This window comes from Hyposmocoma kahamanoa, unplaced genomic scaffold (assembly GCF_003589595.1).
Source record: "Hyposmocoma kahamanoa isolate Upper Pololo Valley unplaced genomic scaffold, ASM358959v1 192, whole genome shotgun sequence".
NCBI lineage: Eukaryota > Metazoa > Arthropoda > Insecta > Lepidoptera > Cosmopterigidae > Hyposmocoma > Hyposmocoma kahamanoa.
Window position 1 is genome coordinate 9,091,121 of NW_020653719.1, and position 25,166 is coordinate 9,116,286.

General features: G+C 37.4%; 1 protein-coding gene across 1 annotated transcript in view; it reads left to right on the forward strand.

Moving 5' to 3' along the window:
- The window catches only part of LOC113226591 (egl nine homolog 1), a 36,832-nt gene extending 11,666 nt beyond the window's left edge, over positions 1 to 25,166 (forward strand). The window contains exons 4-7 of the mRNA XM_026459289.1: positions 16,864 to 17,003; positions 18,945 to 19,061; positions 20,837 to 20,898; positions 23,686 to 25,166. Coding sequence (XP_026315074.1) covers positions 16,864 to 17,003; positions 18,945 to 19,061; positions 20,837 to 20,898; positions 23,686 to 23,726 — 360 coding nt within the window. The 3' untranslated portion in view covers positions 23,727 to 25,166. The remainder of the gene's footprint in view (positions 1 to 16,863; positions 17,004 to 18,944; positions 19,062 to 20,836; positions 20,899 to 23,685) is intronic.

The window sequence follows — 25,166 nt, forward strand, 5'->3', positions numbered from 1 at the left end:
GAGGTTCTTTGATAAATAAACGTTCTGTTATAAGAATGAGTTGTCCATCTGTTGAATATCGTTTCAATATTATACATATATAAGTTAGTAAACTTCTCTCTACAATCACACATTCCGTTTTATCAACTGTCTGCCAGCTAATTAATTAACTTATTATGATTATTTTATTATTATTCATTCTGTGCGGTCTGACTTTGAATCATCAAAGTTTATGGTTCGACTTGTTACACTTATTTAAATAATCTTAGTTTTTTTTTATAAGTGATCATCATTATCCCATTTATATACACTGCTGGGTACGGATCTCCTCTCAAGCGAGGGTTCTGGGCCATAATCCACTACGCTGGCCCAATGCGGGTTGGGAACTTCACACGTTTTCCTAGGGTTGAGAACCTTCTTCAACGTGCCGGTTTCATCACGATATTTTCCCTCACCGAAAAGTATATGGTAAATTTCCTATTAAATTTCGCACATAAATTCCTAGAAACTCAGGGGTGCGAGTCCGGATTCGAACCTGCGGCCTCTGCTTTGAAAGGCAGTAGGTCAAATTATTGAGCTACCACTGCTTTTTTTTAATGATACCAGTGACGTAATAAATAATTGTTAAAATAAAGACCTTTGGGTCTTTTTTACAGCCTTGTGTCATAGTGTGGCCTTTTGTTATATTTTTAGCGACATCCGTAAGTCCTTGCTTGATGTATCTATCACGTTTGAGAAGAACATATTCCAGAAATTGTAGCTTAAACAACAAGGAAGATCTAGCATCTAATAAGTAATCTCTACCTACCATAAAAATGACCACTGTGCCACAAGAAATAAGGTATCGACTTTATTATCCTAAGAATGGCAGCTCAAAACTTATAAACATCGAAAAATACAATAAGCACCTCACAATAATATTAAATTTGGAATGTAACATAATGATTCGTTTTTCAAATGTATTTCCAAAAGCGCAACTAGTTCAGCGATAAAGTACTTATTATCACGATATCGATATCAACTGAATAGTGATAAAAGAAACAGCAATGTAGTACGGCTTGGCGCACGCGCGGTGCTGACCTGCGTACGTGACTACCGGCATGGCGGCCGCGGGCGGTGGAACGGAGTGCGGGGGGCAACTGTAAACATTCGTAGGAATCGTAAGCGAATCCCACGCCTCCCTCTGTTTACAAACGTTTGCTCCATTCGAAAACACCAGCAAAACTTGACCTGCTATTTTTACACTCCTCATAATTCACTACTGATTTCGTTAATGGCTAAGAGGTCTTGTTAAACGGTTCCGTTTCTGTGTTGATGCCAAATTGTCATTTGAACGATTAGGAACAAGTTTACAAACCAATCAGTATCAATAACAGCATTAGAGCGTTTGCATGAAGTCGTTGGATTTTTTTTTCTTCAAATCTCAATGTGATATTTTTTTAAATACTTTAGAGGTTATTTTATTATCGATCTTTAAAAGTATATTAAATATTTATTGTTGTGTTCGTTATCAAGTCTACCTATACCAGTTTTATCAATATGTAAGGTATTAAATTTAATTTAATTTCGGTCGATTCTGTCTTACTGCATTACTATTTACATGTTCACTTTATACAATACGTTGTCGATATATTCTTATTAATTGCTGCAAGTTAGCTCGCTGCTTTTTAAACTATTTTTGAAAACACAAATTTATATTAAAAAAAAAATCTGTTTCCCTTTTCCTCTAAACATACGTCGAGGTCAATACACTCATTCTTTTCATTGTGTACGTGATTCGAGGCATATATAAAATAACAGTCATCAGTTTGAATTGCTTGTCTTAATATTGTATTTGCAAGTACTTACCTTTTCCTTTGTCATTGTATTGTTTTGTATTAACGACAAAAGGATTCTTTTTTTTAAATTGATAGAGGGTTTCGCAAACAGTATTATGAGTTGAATCGTAAATGTTGCTTTCTATTAATTAATCATGATCAGCTTATCGCAGTCCTTTAGCTGGACATAGGCCTCTCACAATGTGCACCATTTCGCCCTGTCCTCAGCTTTCCCTTTTAGAGAGAGTTCGTCCTGGAAAGTACTGCCACCTTACCTATTTTTGGCTGGCCAAATTACAGGGACATGGAACTATTACGGATCATTGCGATTTAAAGCTCTTAGTGGCACTGCAACTGATATGGACAGGCGTGTCGCTTACCACCAGGCACACGACTTGTTCGTCCCGTCACTTGGTATCGTAAAAAAAAATGCTGAAGTTGGGTGGGAAAATTAACTGCCGATTATTTATGTCGACCTCATACGACAACGAAGGTTCTGCGGTTAGCAAGGTGGACGCTAGGCTGAGGGCGCGTTCTCATTATGTCGTAATGGTTTATGTATTGATTGAACGACTGTCATATCTAGCTGTTCCCGCTAGATCGAGACGACAATTTATCGGTTCACGGCAGCCACCTTGTCATCTACACGACAGAATCGTTTGAAGCTGCGATTATGTGTCGTCACATTTTTATTATGACGTTTTATTTATACGTGTGACGAATGTCCTAGCTCTTCCCATTGTTACGACAGTCTGTCGTCGTAACGTCAAAAGGACGTGAACGACAGTTAATCGTGTTGTACTATATGTGAACAACTTCATTTAAATATACAAGTCACGATACTTTAAACGGCACGCAGTGGCGGATTTGCCCTAAGGCCCAGTAGGCCCGGACCTAGGGCGGCCAATCGTGACAAAAAATCACTGATGACTGGGACCTGTAAAGGGCCTGAAACGTTTGATTTGTTTCAAAAAACAAATATACGCGATTTAAATCCGGAAAAATTGTTTCACTTCGTATGTGTAACAATCGCGAAAACCTAAGAACTCGATAGATACCTAATTGTGTGAGTTAAGTGTGATTGCTTGACCCATTGTTATTTAGTAATAATTCTGCAATCTTTACATCAGTTGTCGTCTTTTTCACAATACATCTTTAGTTTTCCTCGTATTTCTGCACTCGTATCTGTATCCGCCTACAGAAATAGCATCGGGATATCAAATAATCTTAAACACCCAGGCTCAGCTAATCAACACTTACATTTGTCAAGTACTTAGTTGATTGGCAATCATTAAAAGCTTTTGCTCTATATTTGTTTAAATGTGTACGATATTGGAATAACTACACGTCATCATCATTATCCTCCACTCTTCACGGTTCGTAGTTAGCTCCTTGACCTCTTTATAGCTGCTCACTTTGATGTATAATACCACAGAACAATAAATACAGTAGAAGTGGTTAGTTAGCGTCTGACGAGTGCCAACATTAGGTCTCGAAATACCTACTTGACCTCAGTCTGCCATTTTCGCTTTGTATGGTAAGGTTGTGTCATTCTTTCGCGCAAATTCATCAAAAAAAAAAAAAAATCTAAAATCGCGGAAACATGATAGCCGCACCTAAAATATTACCTGTAGTATTATTTCATATGATCGGCAAGTCTTATTTTAATAAATGTAAAATTTTCTGTATATCGAATTGATTCAGGTGTTAATCGTTCGTCGTAGTCAAGCTAATGACCGCAAGATGGCAGCACGTTGAATAATATTTCAATATAAAATCAAAACGTCGTCACTTTGCAATAAAGGTACCGAACTTTCAACGATATAGCGCCTGGGTAAAGTTTAAGTTATATTAGCAATCCAAAATTTGTTACATCGTTTTAAATTAGAAACTATGACAAATCTTTATCAAAATTTCGTAGTGCTTATCAATTTTGTTAGTGTGCGTTTTAGCGACAGCGGTTCTGATAGTAATCGAGGCATAAGGCACTTGTATTGTTTTTTCTTCCGTGTATAATACTGACGCACGCACTCATAGCCCTGCACTAGGGAAACCCTGTATCGCGGGTGCCATGGACACACGTAGACAACCACAAATTCCACCGAAACTCACGAGATAAATAAATGTAGGCCATATAAGTATTTCTCCCGGCGGAATCGAACCCGGAACGTCTACGTGGCAGACCAGCGTAGTAACCGTTAGGTTACGGAGGCAATTAATAATAAAATAAACGATGTCCTCTTTATTTGTTCTCTGTACGCAATTCTTGGTCTTCCTTTCTTTTTCTTTCTATCGTCCCGTCAATTATAACTCTCGCTAAATCGTCAAAACCAAACAAATGGTAGGCGTCATAGTTAGGAAATGGAACCTATTTTTCCGGATTTAAATCGCGTAGGTATATTTGTTTTTTCAAAGAAACCATCGTTTCGGGCTCTTTATATGTCCCATGGCTGACAAAAATAATAATACGCGATTTAAAGCCGGAAAATAGTTTCATGTGTAATAGTCGCAAAAACCTAAGAACTCGATACGCCTCATATTATTTGTTAATAATAATCTCAGTACAGAGTACTAAAAAAAACCGACCTCAAAAGTACGTGGAATTACGTCTATTTGCTAAGTTTTATTGAAATATGTTCGCCACTATACAGGACTTGACACTGGAGATAATAAAAATCGGTTCTCACTAAAAGTGTATCGAGAGAAAAACGCCTTGAATTGGAGAAATAGCCAAATCAACCATTAAAGTAATTGCTCCTAAATTAAAGTTAGTCGCTATTTATAAAAATGAATCTTCATGCGTGAACAGCCACCCTTCGAGGTGGATGATTTTTTGACCACTATGGAAGTACCCCCTTTCCAACAAAAAAAGAATAATGAAAATCGGTTCACAAATACCGGAGTTATCGCGTAACATACATACAAAAAAAAGAAAAAAAGGAACATACAGTCGAATTGAGAACCTCCTCCTTTTTTGAAGTCGGTTAAAAACGAAAAGAAACGTTATCCAATGTTAATATAATACTTAATACTTAATTTCCGTATTATTTTACTCTGTTTGTCTTTGTATCACCAAAAACACAAATGAATGAACGAAAATAATGAAATATTCTTTATTGCACATTGACAATTACAATGACAACACAGCACATGTACGTGGGGCGCACTATAAGTTTCCGGAATAAATAAGAAAAAAATACCATAAATGGTCAGAAATGAACTTATTGTTTCTCAAAATATTCTCCGTTAGCGTTAATGCACATTTTCATGAACCAATGAATGAACCAATTTTGAAAACATTTATGCCACTTCTCCGTGACAATCTCTGAAACATATTTTTCATACTCTTCGACAGCCTCTTCAGGTGATGAAAATCGTTGACCGCGTAACATGTTCTTAATTTTTGGAAATAAATAAAAGTCACAAGGTGACAGGTCGGGACTGTACGCGGGATGGCTCATAAGGTCAACGTTGTTCACCTTCAAAAATTCATTTGTCTGTCTGACCGTGTGAGAACTGGCATTATCGTGGTACAAGATGATACGGCGTTTACGGTTATTTTTACGGAGTTTGTCAATAACTTCCGGCAAACAAATGATCGTGTACCAATCACTATTCACGGTACAGCGGTGAAGGCCTGGTGACTTGTAGTACAGGTGTTAAGCCTTTAACAGGCACCAGCTCCTACAAAAGCTGTTAATGTTTCTTAAATTACTGAGAACCTTCTGAACGTGTTTTTGTAGAGAAATAAACATATTATTATTATTATTTAAAAAACGATTCTCCGAAGCAATAGTAGCCACGTGTCCAGTTTTATTAAAAAAAGAAGCAGTCATCTTAGAGGCACTTTGCACGCGCGCCACTTCGGTTGGTTTCGGCTCATGAAAGACCAATACGCTTGAAGCATGGGATTGGAGGAACCAGCTATAGTCGTCCTGCATGGTGCTTCATCGCCAAAAGCAGTTTGAAGCCGAGTGAAGCTCCGCTGAGCTGTTGTTAATTTACACTTAAAGTAGTAGATAGTCATACTACGAAAATTTTCACGAGTTAAATCCATGGTAATGTACAACCAATTCTAAAATGACGCAACAATGTACAAACAAGTGACAATCAGATGAAACAAACTGTATTCTACAGCCAAAGAGATCCATTTTGAAATGTTGTAATTACTTTTTAAATATTGTTTATGTAAGTGGCTAGTTCCGGAAACTTATAGTGTGCTCTATGCATTGACTTACAATTATATGGACGTCGGGTCCGCGCTAAAAAGTGTCCGCACTTTTAAGGCGCTAAAATCGTATACAGAGCGCGACACTCCGCTTTAGTCTTCATTTGTTCTACTGACAGCGCGATACTGCGATGACATTACAGTTTAAATTTCGAATAGGTTGACTTGGGACATTTTTTTCGTGGTTTTTGTATTAGACCCGTCGTTCATTTATTTGTAAGTCAATGGCTCTGTGTAATAATAATATTAGACAACATTACATACGTTGCTCTGATACCCAAGTAAGTAACTAGATCACTTTTATGGAAATCAGAAACAACACTAGCACCACAGACACCCGGTCCCGAGAGAATATAGTAAAGTTAGTTTTTCTGCATTGACCCGGTCCCGAAACAACATGAAAACCGGTGTGCGAGCCACTCGACCACCGAGTCGTCAAATACTTAATTTCCGTTTTATTTTTAAAAATTACAATGACAACACAGAACAGTAATGGTTAAATATATTGCTACGTAGCCATGTCTTCTTGGTAATATTAAGATTCAATTGGAGTTGCAAAAACTCCATGCGGGGCAAATTTTGTTTACGTCTTTTTCGAATTTTGGCCTGGAATTTGTGTCTCAATATAAATTGAGCCTAACGTACTTTGTCGTCTACCTGTTTAGACACATTTCGCAAAATTCAAATTAAACGAAACTTCACATCAAACAAATCTGCTAGGTGATTCCATTGTTTGCCTACTGCATTCTCCGAAACACTTTCACAACAAGACCATAAGTTGTTAACAACGAAAAGAAACAATAATAAGGCTGGTCTTCCAAGACAAGACATCTGACACTCTATACATTACAAACTTGCAAAAGCGTTTTACCGTAATTCTAAACATATTCGAAGCCCGCGATTATGAAGAAATCCTCAAAAAAATTGACCGTGTATCACAATAGTGAGTGACCTTGATTTTTTTCTTATAATACCAAGTGATGGGACAAACAAGCCGTGGGTCTGTCCATAACAGTTGCTGTACCACTCAGAGCTTTAAATCGCAAAGATCTGATGGACACTGCCACTGCGCCTGACATCGTAATACATAGTTGACAAGTCCCATGGACAGTAATTTAACTAGCACTTACCCTTCAAAACCGGAACGCAGTAATGCTCATATTACTGCTTGGCGGCAGGGATTGGTAATGCATTACTTCCTTGGACGATCTCTTTCACTAGGAGCTCTACTGCTATATGAAACATATAGCAGTGAACATATATGAAACAAATTATTTGAAAATTTATTAATGGCTATTGCATGCTATATTAATAATTAGACCATAAATGTTCCTAAAATTTGTTATAATTATTAATACAAAGATCGAATACTAAGAGAAAGTCCTTCGATGGAACCAACGTCGTCCAGCAAATGTGTGCACTTAAGTATCACGAGTGATATAATCAATGGCACTCCACAAAACCGTCTCATTGATTTTTCAATTTTCCTTCTAAGTTACCTGAAAACATAGAATCATTTAATTGCAACATTTTCCTTATATTTTGTTCTATTTGCTCTTGGCAGCTACGCCTTACATAATGTGGCCTTAGGATTATAATAAACTTGTAGGTAACGGTTACAACAGAGCATAGCGAAGTTTATGTATATGGATTAGGTGCTAACGATCAGTGAGCAAAACCAGACATAATTTGCTTACAAAGATTAATATATAAATTACATAATATACAAAACTAAGAAGATTAGGGTTGTGTAATTGTCCGAAAAAATTTGAAATTGTAAAATGCCTTGGTTTTTTCTCTGAAAGCAAAGGAAACATATTGGATAATATACGTACATACATTCTATACTTCACGCCTTTCTCACATCAGGGAAGGCAGAGACAATTAGAAAATATTTTTTTTTTATTTATCTTAGATATTTAGCTTTTGAACGAACGATGCTAAGGAAAGCGACCAATACTCGCGTTCTCGCCGAATATATAATCTATCTTACGGTGGATTGTGTTTACTTTCTAGGACAAAGATTGCATGTCCCACGACACCTTGAGATTCTCGCGGCGAATTGCTAGCCACAAAATACAATACGCAGTTATTCCATAACTTGACACTAAAAGAGAGCCGTAAGCCTAAACAACAATAATAATAATAACAAATAGGGCCATTTTTTTAAGGAAATATCGAACAAAATCGAAGTCTTTCATGCTTGTTGGAAATGAAAACTATTTTTTTTTATCTTTATTTGTTTATACAAACAAACCAACCTTTCGGACAGTACAAATCCCTGTCAGCCGTGACCGCCTGCCAGTAAAGGGCTATTCCTGATTTTTTTCCTTTATTTATTATTTATATTATTTCCTATTCATTTATGTAAAAGTTCAAACTGGAATATCTTTAATTCCAGACTTCTCATATTAGTAAACCCAAAACCAAATTTTGTTCAGGAATTTAAACTATTTTTTCACAAGTTTTTCATAACAGAACAGATACAAATTATGTCAAGAAATAGTTCGCCATTGTTCTTTGAAGCAATTTCAGTGGTTCGCGTACGGTACACTCAGTGCGGGCTGTATAAACCTACACGTCTGTGTTATATATGCTGCCCTAGTCTTAGATATGAAGAATTTCAGATCGATTTGTATACAAATTGCTCACTTATAATGTATGTCAACGACTTCAAGTTTCGGATCTCACGCCAACATACGCGACTTTCCACACCGCATTCCGATTTACATAATAAACAAGAATGTAACGTGACTCAGCGGTTAGTACGATGTAGAGATCCCAGTTCAATTCCTGGTAGGACTAATTTGGAAAACGAATTATATATATAAATTTCAATGCTCTGAGAAGAGCAGTTGAAGAGGTAGTCTGAAGATTGTTCTGTTTGCATCATCTAAAGATTATTCTAATACCACCGAATTTCCATAGTGGACCAAATTTCAAATCAATCGGACATTAAATGTTTTAGTTCCATTTTGTCCAATCATTTTATGACTTAGATCCTTACACTAATGAGGAAAGCAGCTTTAAACAGCTGAACAGATTTTTTTATGATACTAAGCGACGGGACGAACAAATCGTGCACCTGGTGGAAAGCGACACGCCATAACAGTTGCAATGCCACTCAGAGTTTTAAATCGCAAAGATAAATTTTTTACGAAAGTCTGGTGCAAGTGTATGACTCAAAAAAATATCGTGAATGGGTTTAAAACAACCGGTCTTTATCCTTATGACCCAAATGCAATCACAGAAGAGGCGTATGCGCCTTCTGTGCTTACGCAATTGCCTGATCCAGGCACAACTTAATTTCTCACACATCAACGCAAAGAATTCATTCTGATCTCAGGAATTTGGTTGAGTCACCAGAACGTGACTTTAACTCTGACACAGATGTCACAGATTTTGAAGCAAACGTTAGTGATGTGTCACAATCTGTGTTAACCCAGAATGAATTCGATGAAATCCCACAGTCCTCAAATCGTACTGAGAAGCTAGCAGATTCATTTGAGGAACTATAATCTAGTTCCTCAAATGAATCTGCTCTTGAAGATAACTCATACTTACAGACTAAATATGGCCATTTATGGACATAGTTGATAGACGGTTTGCATTTAGTTCACCTATACCTACCACCTCCACCGGAGAAATTAATATACAACTCCGCGCACTTCCGCGATTACATTCTTCTACATCAGAACGATCCGAGGAAGAACCATTTCATACTATTCTAAAGAAATTTCATTACCCTTTAAGGCTTAACGACATTTATACCTCTTCATCTTCTGGTTCGGATGAAGAAAATTTAAACCCACAGCTTCGAGAAAAAAGCACAGCAAATGTTGAGTAGGAACCCGTTCAATCTGAAGATTCTAACGATAACTTACCACTGTCAAAAATTGCAGAAAATTTTGTCGGTAAAACACCATTTCAGAAACAAATTCCAACACCGAATTTTACAACTATTAAGACTAAACCGAGACGGAAAGCTATAAATTACATAGGCCAGAAAATTACTAAAGATTTGTTTGACGTTGTTAGAGATAAGACAAGTAAGAAAAAGAAAAACTTTAAAACTTTTACTAAACGAAAAGGAGACTCGGAGGACACGAAACTGAAAGTGGCAAAAAAAGTCGATACTAAAATTCCTCAGAATGAAGTGTGGTATTGTCAAGCATGTAACATAGAAAGAATTGCTGATATGCGTCAATGCAAAGAGTGTCGGGTGTGGTATCACGAAGAATGCGTTGGTTTGATTAAAGAAGACGTAGAACAGTTTGTGTCCAGACTGTAACTAGGAGTGCTGATGAATGAAAAATACTCTTAGATCTTACTAAATTAATTTTTTGTTCTTGTTATTAATGCTCAAGTTTATAATAAGAAATATGATTGTGATACGTGCCTATCATGTTAAAATTGTTGATTTATTTACGTAATTTACTTTACCTATATAAAACTGAAATAGTATACTGTTTTAAACAAGAACAGAATATAATCAAGAGGCATATTTTGTACATATAACACCTACATATTACCTTTAATATGTATATTGAGCCCTTTCAGTTCCTTTTTTTCCAAAGACAAGTTAGAAACGATTTCTAATAGACCCTAACAAGGCCCAGGAAAACTGTATCTCAAAACGAATGACTGATAAGAATACTATTTTATTTACTACATTATGTTACAGAGGTAATAACTATTAAAATGTGTGATATTTTTTTTATTAAGAAAGAGATTTATGTTTTTTAACAATATTAAGTTTTGATAGATTTAATATGGCCCATCATATTTTTGACTGATTATTTAATCCCTTTCCATATATCTTAAATAAGACTGCATTTCAAAGCGAGGATCACGAAAAAAACGTGTGCTAATGTCAATTTCACATTTATCTGTATCGATATGTAACGGCCCTTCTTGGGTGACTAAGTTCCCAAGAAGGCCCATTGCCCAGTTTTAAATAAAATTTTATTTCTCTCTTCCCGTTTCACAAAAGGCGGTGTTTTATATTTGTTTCATTCAATAAACAAAGAAATTTAAATTTCAGTAATAGTTTTTTCGTTTATGTCTTAATTGGTAAGTATATAGAGCATTTTTAAATTAATCGGGCTTTAATAGGCGCCTGTACCTCATAACGCATGGCGACGCGCGTCGTCACGCGACGACGCTCGCAATAGCGCGCCCGGATCACAATGTGGTCGGCGTCTGACGCGTCATGAAACCGCTCGACTTTAACCAAGCATCGACGCGCGAAGGCGCGGATTCCATATTTGCATAACACATATTTGTACCGTCATAGTAGGAAAATAGAGATGAATATGCTATAGACGAAAAACATTTTGCGTCGCGACGTTTCGACTCTGCGCCAGTGTGAGTTGAGACTTACCCTTCAAAACCGGAACGCAGTAATGCTCGCATTTATATTATTTAAAAAAATGGCTTGGACGCAATCGGCGTGGTTGAGTTCCGGGCCATAGTAGTATAGTGTATACCATTGATACGTTAAGAAGAATGTATAAAAATTCTTTATTGAAAAACCTAGTGTAGCGAACTGTATCCATTGATAACCCATTGGTTAAAGGGTGGGTGCTAGAAACGAGTGACCAAGGCCAAAGCAAATGTACTTACAGCTTATTAATTGCAAAACAATTAAATGCAAAACAGCAAACAAAGGCGCCAAAAATAATCACATTTAAATTTAGAATTGAAATATAAAACTAAAACTGAAAGAGGTTAGGTATAAAATATATACAAAAAGATTTATAGCGACTGCTGCGATTCGTTACACCTAGCATCAATTATTTAATACCGTTCAGTAGGGCTAGCACGATGGTGCGTGACTAGCGCGAGAGCGACAAAAAACGCTAGATACAGCTATTATCGCATAGAGATCTCGCGCAAGCAATTTATGTCGCTCTCGTGCAAGTCGCGCCCTGCCGTGCTAGCTCTACAGGTGTTACAATATAAGACAGTGACAGTTAGATTCACCTGTGGCTTACTGTAAGTAATGGTTGTTTTGTGCGAGCACAATTCAATTAACTCTTTCACATACACTATAATAACTGATATTTTAGTATGACAGTGTTCTTTGTTAACTTGTCGATCTTGACGTCATAGATATAACGTCTCTGACATACAAAGGTCAGCTAGTGAGATACAAATACCCTACTCACCCACTTCCGCCGCGTTATCTACCCCTTAAATATGGGTTATGATTTTACTATTGTAATGGCTTCCGTTTGATGTACTGCTGGGTACAGAGTACTGTAACGATAAATACCGCGGTAATCATAAAATTGTTGCTGTCAATCTGTCTATATTTTATACACCTAAATAATTCATATAATAACGCGCACATACAATAACGTACACACACTCATAGTTCGCACTAGGACAACACTGTGTCTCGGGTGTCATGGACACACACATAGATAACTACAAATTACACCCAAACTCACGAGAGAAATAAATGTAAGCCATACAAATATTTCTCTCGGCTCGACAATCGAACCCGAGACCTCTGCGTCCAGCATAGTAACCGTTCGGCCACCGAGGCAGTTATATAAATATGGTAAAAGTTAAATATGGTTATCTCTCCATCTTAATTTGTATTGATACAGTCCAGTTTGATGGACTATGTATTTAATACCATTACTATGAGAAGTAAGAAATGGCTGTTCTTAACAATCGCGTTCACGAAGTCACAAATTCATTTAAGAGGCAACGTGTACGCTTCGATAATAAGATTCAAACTCACAGACGGTTTTGAGTCCCTTATTCTACAGAGAGACGTCAACTCTGTCATCAGTGGCTCTATGTGTTTAATCTACTGTCTTTATAATGGGGAGTACACACACGGGCATCACGTTTATTCCTTCATCGAACCTGCTAGATGTGGTATGGTGTTCCTCCTGAAGCACTTCCGTAGCTCTATGCCACGGGGTTCTTCAAAAAGCGTGTCACCAGTGCTCTCAAAGGCTGGCAACGCATAGGCAGCTCATCTGATGTAGCAGATGTCCATGATCAACGGTGAACACCTCCCTTCAAGTGACTCATCTGTTCGTTTGCCTCCTACTTTACATAAAAAAGGAATATCCTGTTTTTATGTTCAAAATTTGCACCTTTGTTTAGGTAAAATTATAGTGAAACAAAAATTCCGTAGTAGTGACCCGTTGTCTCGATCCATGACGATGACGTTTGAAATAAATTTTGTAAATGATAAATGTATACAACCCCTAGTTTCTTGTTCATTTTTCTAAAATCTGCCTTACGAATGAGCTGTTGAGTTTAATCAAAACGACGATTTCAAGTGTAAAGCCGGATTTACATTTGTCTGTCTTGACGCGTCAGAACGGTATCGGTTTCATACTGTAGTCTGTTGCAATCCATTTTGAACAAAATTTAAACAAACTTGTTTGGTTAAAATTCTAAAGCAATCACTCAATAAATCGAATAAGTATCACTTTCACGAATATTTCGAAGATTTCCACTTGATATATCATCACTTTTTCCAACAATATTCATTTGAATAGCATCAATTAAAGTTTAGTAATCGATTATTAAATCGAACATTTCAGTCGCAATCGAACGAGTATCTAAGTGTAAGGATTTGACGGAGGATTTAAATTGAAATTTCAAATAAACTTATATAGGTTATGTAAGGAAAACCGCTAGTATGACTCAATTGAACAAATCGATTCATTCAATTAATTAATCGATTTGTAGTTGGCGTTACAGTTGGCCATCACTAAACCGTCTGTGGTCGGGTCAGTGACCGGTTTGTTTACTTTTTGTTCAAAATGGATTGAAACGAAGTACAATATAAATATCGTTACCGATATCGTTCTGACGCGTCACGACACGACACGTTAGACAAAAGTAAATCTGGCTTAATTTTGAAATAAACTTTATTTGATTTTGACCATTGACTTTTATTTGTAAGTCAATGACTTTGACTTAAACCATGCCTGTATCCGTCCCATAGCCCCACAGACAAGTAAATAAAAATTCATCATCTACGCATTTACATTTTGTTGCATAGAATCATATTTATAATTTTATTGTTCATATTCTCGCAACATGTGTCTTAAGTACCATGCAGATTTTTATAAAATGGTATCTACGTATAACTATGCCTCGTGGAACGAAGCGGCTAGACCGCCCATAGTTTTATTACTTATTTTCATAAATAAACTCGTGCACATTTAGGAATTATTTACACTCACTGCAAACACGTGCAGTGTCATATATAACAAGGCACCTCATAAATTTATGTAACAATAGTGCTTTAGTTCATACTATGACTAAACAATTTGTAAGTTGTGTAAAGGTTATCTAACATTTGAATGCTAACTTTTAACGTACTCGTACGTCTTGAATTTTTAGTAACGATTTATATAATATTGTTAATTAATTGATGAACAAATGGCGGAATTGTTCGATACTGCTCTGGCCACATAGAGACGGTAGCGGGTCGTGGAATTTTTGTGAAGTCAAGTTCTTATGCACACATCGAAACCGGCAGCTTGATTTTGATTGCCTCTCCCGATCGGAAACTGCGTCTCTTCCGAGTCGAGGCGTGTAATTGCGATTCACAACTGGCCGATCGGAAACTTTTGACATTTCAAATCGGAACAATAGTTGATTTAACTCACAAATTAGAAAGATATAGTAGGAATCAGGTTCATCTTCTCGCTCAGAAACCCATCTGATTTCGAGACTACCCGATCTATTCCGATATGGATCAAAATCAGCATGCGGGTGACGAGTCGGCGCGGTCCAGGGCCGAACAAACAGGCGAAATTAGCGAGGGCCGGGCCCAGGGCGAACTCGGAGCGGGTGCGGGCGAGGGAGTTGTATTACTTTGAGTTCTATTCAGTGGTGCCATTTTTCGCCATTTAGGCTATTTCGGGGAGTCATGCGGCGACAAAAAAGCGATCGGCGATTTGGCGATATTTAGGCTACTTAATAAAATGTCGGGAGAATTACAAACTTCAGTGGCGAATTTGTGTTGAATTGGGGAATAGGAAATCTGCTTTCTTTGATTTTTAGGGATTTTAAATAAGAACATTGGCAACGCTGGCGTGGGCGAATATCGGCTACTTGGCGCACATAAATTGGCGAATTAACTTCGCAAAGGTCTGGCAACACTGGTTCCACGTAGTCGTCCACACAAAGCGACAGCGGCGGGACGCGGTCCGGAAGCGGGGCTTTAGCGGTATTGCACGGTGTATGTTTTTATTAAATTTCAATATGAATTTGATCGAAATTTCTTCTGCGTTGCTTCCGTAACCCTTTTTTTTAATCATCATGCGATTATAGTAGTTTCTTTAAAGTCTAAGTAAAAAGTGAAACTGCAGCTTTAGAAAATGACGCGGCACGTCTGTCCATAGCAGTGCCACTCATAGTTTTAAATCACCCTTACCCTTCAACATTGGAACCCAGTAATGCTCATATTACCGCTTGGCGGCAGAAATAGGTAAGGTGGCAGTACTGCCCTGGACGAACCTTTCACAATAGTTATCGCGTAACATACACAAACAACTGCAGTGAAATTGAGAACCTCCTGATTTTTTTCATTAAAAATAAAGCTTAAAGCGTTTGCGTATCCGATTCGGACACGAACCTAGAAAACTCGGTCCCGCTTCTGATACTAAGTCCAATCCAATCCGAGAAAATACGAATATCGCTTGTACACCTAGAGATGAAATGATCCCTGTGACGTTTCGGACCGTCATTTTTCGTATTCGGAACTATACTATTCAGACGCTGTACGCAAATGCTCTTAAATCGCTTTCGAGTTATCGTTTTAATTAATGACTGACATATCTGATTTCACGCCTCGTCATGTTGCGGAGTTGTAAATAAGTTCTATTGATTTTTTTTTTGTTAATCCGGGGGAATCTGCTTACAGATACCCCGGCCCCGCGGGGGCAGAGCCGGGGTTATGTGGGACTGGGCTGAACCCTGCAGGGGAGCAGCCCGACCGCACTAAACCCCCGGAGTGTTCCTCCTCTCCGCTGTAGGTGGGGGTACGGGTACACTGTTGCACGCGTCCGCGCCCCCACCAGCGGCTGGCCGCGCCCTGCGCAGCCCCTCCTCGAGAAGGGAGACACATCGGTCCCCCGACTCCGAATGTGAGGCTCGCCGAACACCAGACGAGCCTTCCATCCCGGGCCCCTTTATGCTGGGCAACGAACTCCCCCGAGTCCGCTATCCAGGGGCCATGGGGGGCCAGGACAGCATCCACTCAACTGTGAAGTTCAGTGGCTGCTCCCCCAGCCCCCGCGGCGGATCTGATGGCAGGCTCCGCCGCAACACCTAACGCGCTTCCGCGCGGACTCTCCGAAGAGAGTCCCTTGGAGACTTTGATTACTCTAACTGAAATGAAAAGCCAATTCTGTTGTCATAATTTCAAGGTCTAAAAGGAATTGGCAGTTATTAATTATTATTTATTTGCAAATATTTTGTCTTCACCATTACGATAAACTTGGCCGTTTCCAGGCTACGAGTTCTTTTTTATAATTTTATTTACGCGCTTTGGTGTAATCAGTCCATACTAGGTCAGTGTACTATTTCGGTCAATGTTAATAATATCTGTTTGTATAAATTCAATGGATTTTTAAAGGACAATGAACTTTAAAAGGCAGTGAGTTTCTAAATTTAGTTTGGGATTTTTTGGCGAAATTTCTTGTGATCCCAGTTTTAGTGTTATAATACCCATTGACGAAGCTTAGTGCTTAGTTAATGTTTAGGTTGTAAATTCATAATCTTTTTTTTTATTTTCTAAAAGTATATGAATTTCTAAAGATCATAAAATTCACTATATGTTTTGGTCTGCAGGCGATGGTGGCGTGCTACCCAGGATCTGGTAGCCACTACGTGAAGCACGTGGACAACCCGAACAAGGACGGCCGATGTATCACCGCAATCTACTACCTCAATACTGACTGGGACATCGACCGTTCTGGTGGACTACTTAGGTACTTATGCGTCTATTCCATTAAGTTCAACTATATTGCTTACATTGGGCACGCGAGGTAGGTACATTTTCGGTGTCTTATTTAGATATGTGCCTGTGATCCTATAGTTTAACTTTTTAATTATTTGATTACTAACGTCTTTTTTGTGTAACGTACTTAAAGAAAACACTTATATCTATATGCAACTTCGTGCTGCAAATCGTCATACTTAAGATCTACTTCTACCGCGAATGAAATTATAATCTTAATAATAAACAGCTCTTAAATCCGGTTTTCCGTGTATGTCGACAGAGATGTACCATATAACGCCTTTGTAACCTGTAAATCACAAATAAATTAATTTAACACGTTCCCTGTGCATGCATCACATATGGTGCATTTCGGGGCTCAAACGATACGTGAGTGCATCACATATGAGGTGAATGGCCCTTTATAAATTTAAGCGTTAAACAAAATTTGCACGTGTAAGCTAGATCATCTTTATTTACTTGCACGTGTGGACCACAAAAATTGCGACAATTAGCAAGCACATTAAAAACAATGTTGCCAGATTATCACTGCCAAAATAAAACACAATTATTTTTTTACTACAACTTTTTACGACTTGCATATATTGCACATGATAATAAAAACAAAAGGACAATCGAACAATGTCAAAAAACCCACAATAGTAAATTAAAAAACCGGGTAAGCACAACTAAAATAATTGTAGGTATATGGGGCACTTGGGAAAAATGAGAAAATGGGAAAGCGTTGATGGAAAAAAAAATTTTTTTTTCGCGTTGCATTGTACTAACATTTGGAAACGGGAATAATTGCGTTTACATACGAGTAATTATTTTTCACACCTACCTAGTTTCCCGACGTTTCGGCCAGGTTGCACTGGCCGTGGTCACGGGCTAACTGGTGATGCGATGTTTACATTTCCATCTCGGCGGTGGAATCTTCGTCCACCCGCATGACATTTTTTAATGGATTTATGGAAATGATTTTTCTATACATAAATGTATTAACTAAAACATCTGTCAGAATAACTCTAAACGTGCATGAATTCTATGTGATGCATTAAGCAATGAACTAGTACGTGTGTGCACCATACAAGTGGCACCAAGTAAAGAATTCATACGTGCGTGTATCACATGTGAGGCACTTGGGAAAATTGAGAAAATAGGAAGGGGGTTTACGGAAATGATTTTTTCCATCCATAAATACACTTCCGGACACATAATTCAAGCCACTAACGCATTTTCAGTAATAAGTGCCATAAGCTTCAACAATGTTTGTTTGATCAAAACCTATTACGCAAATTTGAAACTAGTATACTAAACGTCTTTTCCATAAGAGTCCAATTGTGTCCGGGAGTATAAATATGAATATATTCCAACCAATTCCAACGTATTTGCAAAATAAAAATATTGCACGTGAGGGGTCAATTTCTGATTTCTGGTTACACAAGGAACGTGTTAAATTTAGTATTTAACAGTTGATATTTAAAAAGTACAAAAAACAAAATAATTTTTTTTTTTTTAATTTTCTTATGACAAATGTAAAGTAACTATCTTAATACAAAAAATTGAGATTCAAAATGGTACCCACTCAGCATTTGCGGGGTGCATGCAAAAATACCTTTCTGTGGTGATTTTCAAAAACTTAACTTACTGTACTTGCCAATTGGATATTTATAATTTGTAATCTGATATAAATAAGCTCACATGTACTGGTATTTTCATTAAGGACAACGTGTTCCATGTTTATTTATTTAATAAGGGACGACAGATAACACCGGATTACAGGCAACACTTTGGACTATTATTTTAAATAATTATATAACATTATAAATGTAATATCACATTGAATTATAATTAATTGTACACAACATTGATATTATGTATATAGGAAATAAGAAACAATGTATTGTATGCAGCTATTTTGTTCTTACAGAGTATTCCCCGAGGGCACGAATAAAGTAGCGGACATCGCACCTATCTTCGACCGTATGCTTTTCTTCTGGTCCGACAGGCGGAACCCGCACGAAGTGCAACCCGCCTTCGCTACTAGGTACGGATTTGAAACAGGCCCTGTACTCTCATGACATCCGCCCGAAACAATTACTGTCAAATAAGTTATACTCGAACAAATGAAGCTTCATATTTGACATTGTGTTTGAATTTAATCGAATATTACTTATTTCACTGTAATTGTTTCGGACAAATGTCGAACGGAGAAGGAGAGTAGACCCCCAGCACCAAGGAATAAGGAGACCCTTCCTAATGTCTTTCGAATATTTATTACGCATTTTTCAAATAGACCAACATTTCGGACCCTTTACACGTTTATCGGCACCAGAAAAACAAAACAGTTTGATTTCCAAGGTATAGCAATTGTGACAGCCGGCAAACTCGATGTGTAATAAATTACTTACGTACAAAGTCAATGTACGTACATCACAAAGTAAAGCTTTTGCATTTTTTTTTCATAGCCCCGCACTAGGGAAACCTGTGTCGCGGGTGTCCTGGACACACACATAAATGTAGGCCATACAAATACTGCCGAGACCTCTTGCGTGGTAGTTCAGCATGATAACCGTTTAGCCACGGAGATAATTTTGAGCCTGGTGTTAAGCCACATACCTACCCAAACATACAGTCACGGTGCAAAGATCTGAAGGGCACTGCCACTGCATCCGTCACCCTGAGACATAAAGTTAACAAGTGCCTGTAGTTTCAGCAGCACCCTTATCTTTCAAAACCGGCACGCCAGTAATTCTCAGGTTAGATTTCTTTATACAATTTCGGTGGGAATTTTTATTATTTAAATATTCTAGAATATTATCATGAAGTATTGCTTAATATCCTGAAATATTTCATATTTCACAATAATATACTCGAATATTGAAATAATAAAAATTGCTACCGCAATTAGGTAGAGAAAACTAACCCGGAAATTACCCATAAATTCTTTCATGAGAATTTCTACTGCTATTTAAGTACTTATATATATATATATAAGTACAATTTTTTTGAGAAAAAGTTTCTATAGTTCAATTCAGAATTTCATTTTCTATATAGTGGTTATTATTCGGAAACGCGTCAAGTCTTCAAACAGTTAAGCCCAGTGTGGCGTATTGTGGCCTAAACCCACTTCTCAAAAAGACCCGATTCCCGAAGGCTCAGTGCCGCGGACCGGAATTGAAACGAATTTTCGCAACCAAATTGTACATAGTATAATAAACCTTACCTCGATTGAGTAACGTATAAAATAGATACGATACGGTTGATGCGGACATTACCGAGAATTGCGGGAGAATTCTCCGGAAGACTCGCGACCTGTTTTTTGGCTCGTACACAATTAACATAAAGTTAATTGTTTTATTTATAATATTAAGTGACGGGACGAAAAAGCCGTGTGCTTGATGGTAAGCTACACGCCTATCCATATCGGTTACACTGCCACTCAGAGCTTTAAATCGCAAAAATATGAGACATATCTTGACAAGTCCCATGTGCTTGTAAGTTCACCAGCAACCTTACCCTTCAAAACTGGAACACAGTAATGCAGACGTTAGTGCTTGGCGGCAGAAATAGGTAAGGTGGCAGTACTTCCCTGGACGAACTCTTTCACAAGGAGCTTTACTGCTATTACAATGTTTGTTATGATTACAAAACGACATATAATGAGTTCAGGTTGATGTTATCGTGTAAATAATTCATTACCCCCCCAGTTTTAAGTTACGTCGACTCGTAAAGGAACATCATGTTTGAGTATAGCTCACGCAAATATCAACTAACGACGACGATTGTTATATGAGCTATAATGTTTGTCTTACGTTTCAGGTACGCAATCACGCTATGGTATTTCGACGCCCACGAGCGAGCGGAAGCCCGTAGACAATTCAGTAAGTATCTTGTGGTTGAACCACACTTGTCAACAGCACGCTCCAGTGCCGTACCTGCAAAAAAAGCAGAACTTAAAATGTCTTATATTTATTATTTATATTGTGTATTAAACTGACATGTCTTTTATTACACAATATAAATATCTTCATATTTGCTCCGTCTGCGTAATGCAAATTGAAAAAAAAATTCAGCATGTCAAAGATTATTGCTTAAAATATCTTTTTGAGCAACAATTTACTTATGTATAAATTCCGCTCTTACATAACCTTTACATATATTTACAACTCGTCAAACTATTATCAACAAATTACGTACAACCGCATGAAATGTTTTATAGGGTCCATTATTGTCATTATATACTACTTTGACATATAACACAAGAGATAACGCTTGGTCAATAAAAGTAATAAGGTATAATAAGAACAACTATATCGGCCATAAAATGAGAGTATGAGAATACCATGTAACTCAACACTAGATCTCGTGGCGCGTAGGACCTTCGTGTACCATCTTGAACCAGAAAGGAGGAAGTTATCAGACAAGGATACTAACTTGAAAGATTGTAGTGAGACCAGTAAACACCTGACAGACCGCCGAGTGCGGCAGAATTATCTGTAGATACAGTTCAAGTGGGAAAAAGATTGCGTCTCAATTGAAAGGTCTGTGGTCTTAATTTTTAAATTACATTACACAGGGGTAACCTTCTGCCGTTTGAACTGATGTTTCTATAAATAATCTCTTAAAAACGTGCTAGCAATCGCCGAATGCAGCAAGCATGTTGGAGCATAATGTTTAGTCTGTCTTGACCCTAAATCAACATGACACAAGTACCGTTTGTGCCGCCCGCTAATTAAAACGTGTCTAAGTGAGAAAAAATTTTTTTGAGATATCATAAAAAAACCAGAACCTAGTTTTGAATACGTTAGGGTAAGTTTCGATAAGTCGAACACGTTAACTAATTTTAACTGTTTAAAAGAGTGTGTGCTATTTATAACGGATATTTGACCATTTGTCACTTAACCGTTTTAGTTAGTGGACGGCAGCATTCGATCATTGACTTACAAACATAAGTACAAGACAAACAAAAAACTTTATCACATGACATCACTCCCTGTTTGTATTAAGATCCATGTTATGAGCAAGAACGTTCATTGTTTTGTATACAGTAACGTATAGTCCGGTGCATACGCAAATATTGAGTCATCTGTTGAATGGAGACGTTGTGCAATTTGTGACTAACAGCCTAGGAAATAAGGACTGTGCTGAATTCGTAATCACTTTATACATATTCAGAAGTATATTAAGAAAGTACAGAACGGATCAAATATGCAGGCCTTATAAATTAAAATCACAGATAATTTTAAAAAGAAGAAACTACTAAGTAACCTAAACTAAACAGAGATTTTATTATTAAAAAGAAAGCGTTAAATATCACTAAATGAATGAACCAATCAAAAACAACTAAGGTAAGAAAATAAGCATGTTAAAATCGATGTATTTGTATAAGGACGAGAGACGTCTGTTCCTACAGAGTGTTAACCAACAAAATGAGTTTTCAGCCACGTGGTGTTTATATATTCCTCACAGCCGGGAGGTACTCGGCAGTTATCCTCTAAGATAGGGTCATTTGTAAATACTAGCAACTTCGCAGGTCTATGTTACTATCATCATCTCAAAGATGATGATAGTAATTACTATAGACTACCTTCGTGCAAAAATAAAAATATTTAAATAATCCGCTCTAAACGGTGATGAGTCTGTACGGTAACAAACGAACCCTCTGGCGTAAATAATCCGACGCAAAACGCAGGACCGAGTGTGGGGTTTATTTTTTTATTTAGTTATAAAAATTTAATATCAATTCACTAAAAATTTAAATACAGTGAATAGCGACATCTCTAGCCGGGCCTGGTAGCTGTAAAGGTATCTAACTGGGTGTCGAAATACTTTCATAGATTTCTCATAGATGGCGCCAACCAAATACAAAAATTCGTGAGGTCCGCTGGTTCGTTCCGTGGCTTAGTTGGTATAGCGTCTGGCACGATATGCTAGAAGACATCGGTTCGAATCCGGCCGGATCGAAGAAATTTTTTCTGAGTACTGATCTTTGTATTAATAATTACAACAATGTAGTGGAGTACTCGTAAATAATTGAAGGTCAATTCAATAAAAATTTAAACAAAAGTTGTTGTTTATGATGTTACTAAGTCCTGCGAGGTTGTTAGAATTTTACAAATAACCCTGTATAACAGTAATGTATCAAATAACACCAATTACTTGACCGCAAACTACGGCGTTCCCTGAACTATGAAAACGAATATCGATGGCCCAACGGTTTGCACTGCGAGCGTTGAGAAGAGGTCCGGAATGCGATTCCCGGTTGAACCAATTTGGAATTGAACTTTACTAGCATGGCAAATGAAAATGTTTGGTCATATTTGTGTTTCAGGATATATGTTTTGATTACATAAGATATTAATTGCTTTAATGGTTAATAGGACAAATCGTCTTAAGAGTGAAAATCTTGCATACGCGTTATTACATAGTTCGTTTTTACTGATATCTCCAATATTTTAAATTAAAATTTTCAATAAGGGCTTAAGGAAATTACGTTTAGTATACTAGTTTCAAAGTTGCATAATACGAGGTTTTCACTCTAAGACGAAATGCGGTTGCTTGCATCAACTGACAAAGCATACCGCTTTGACGATCGTTATTAAAAATGTTAATTAAAATAGTAATGCAAGTGATTATCAGGTATGTATATATATTTTTTTATATTGCAGAAGAACGAGGGCATCCTCAAACGCCGTCAACTAGCAAGTGATGTTGGGTGAACACCTCGCGCCGGCCAGGTATTGCCTTGTAGTAGACTGATATTATAATTAACATATCACACCTTTATCAAATAGGCTGGAGCTAAAATGTAGGCAGAGTGCAGTTAAACTGCGTATCTGCTGCAAAAGTGCAGTTTCTATGCAGTTTTCTCGCAACAACAAAAAATTGCTCACTGTTTGTTTTCCAAACAGTTCCAGGTTCGATGTAATTGTGGCCAAAAAGCAAAGAAATTGTATTTTTGTTTCCAAAACCAGCTCATAAAAAGGTGTTTCTGTTATATCTAGGATTTGTCAATAATGACGTCAATATTAAAATATAACACAACAGTCTGCCTTACCTGGTCATGCGCCTTACCTTATTTAGGACCCGATTTTTGTATGTAAAATAAAACCGCTAAAAACAATTGACGATCCTCACGGTGCCTCGGCCTGCGTTATGGCAAACGCAAAGTGGCCATTGCCATTTCGCGGACGTCTGGCGTCCAAGGGAATAAGTTACTAACTTTTGTACGTTACGGTAAATCATGCAATACTTATAAAGCTATCTTCAAGTGTACTGTAGCAATGCAGTCACTCCCTTCTGTCTATCTAGTCATTGAGAATCAATCTTTAAACTTATAACATCAATGTTCTATAACCTCTTAAACTACCCGAAAATTTTAACAAACAATATTTCAGATGTACAGCGCTATTGTTCCTATTAAAGTTGTTAATAGTGCCATAAATAAAAAAATAACACTTATTCCCTTAGACAGACTTGTCAAAATTAAAACAAGTTTTATTAGGTTTCATAATTGACTTGTTTTTACTTATTTAGCTAAATTGATTTAATTCAAACTCTATTTTTAAGCTTTAGGGTTGTATATGTGACATGTGATGTAATATTTTTAAGTGTTTGGAGAAATAAATAAATAAAATATGCTAAATTTGTCAGCACGTTTGGCAGTATGATTCTACTAAGTATGTTTTTAAATGGGGTATAACATTACATTACAGCATCTCCGTGGTGCGGCTCATATCACAATAATTATGCAGTGTATCAAATAGATGAAATCGTTAAAAGCCGGAAGCATCACTTTAAGTTGACTTACATCGAAAATTAATCATAATATACCTTAAGATTATGTCATTATAGTTGCAATTCAATGATAGTTATCGTAGCTGCAAAATAAAGCTGCGACATGCTTAAGGTTGCCGAGCCGGCACCCTTGGGGATGCTTCTGCAGCGTTGGGTATGCTTCGGCACCCTAGGGCATGCTTCGGCAGACTTGGAGATGTTTGTGCAGCCTTCGGGATGCTTCGGCAGCCTTCGGGATGCTTGGACAGCTTTCCGAATGCTTGGTCAGCCTTCGGGATGCTACGGAATGCCGAGGGCGACTGTGCGTGTACGTGGGGAGAGGAGAGGCAAGACTGATTCGAAGAGAGTCCAC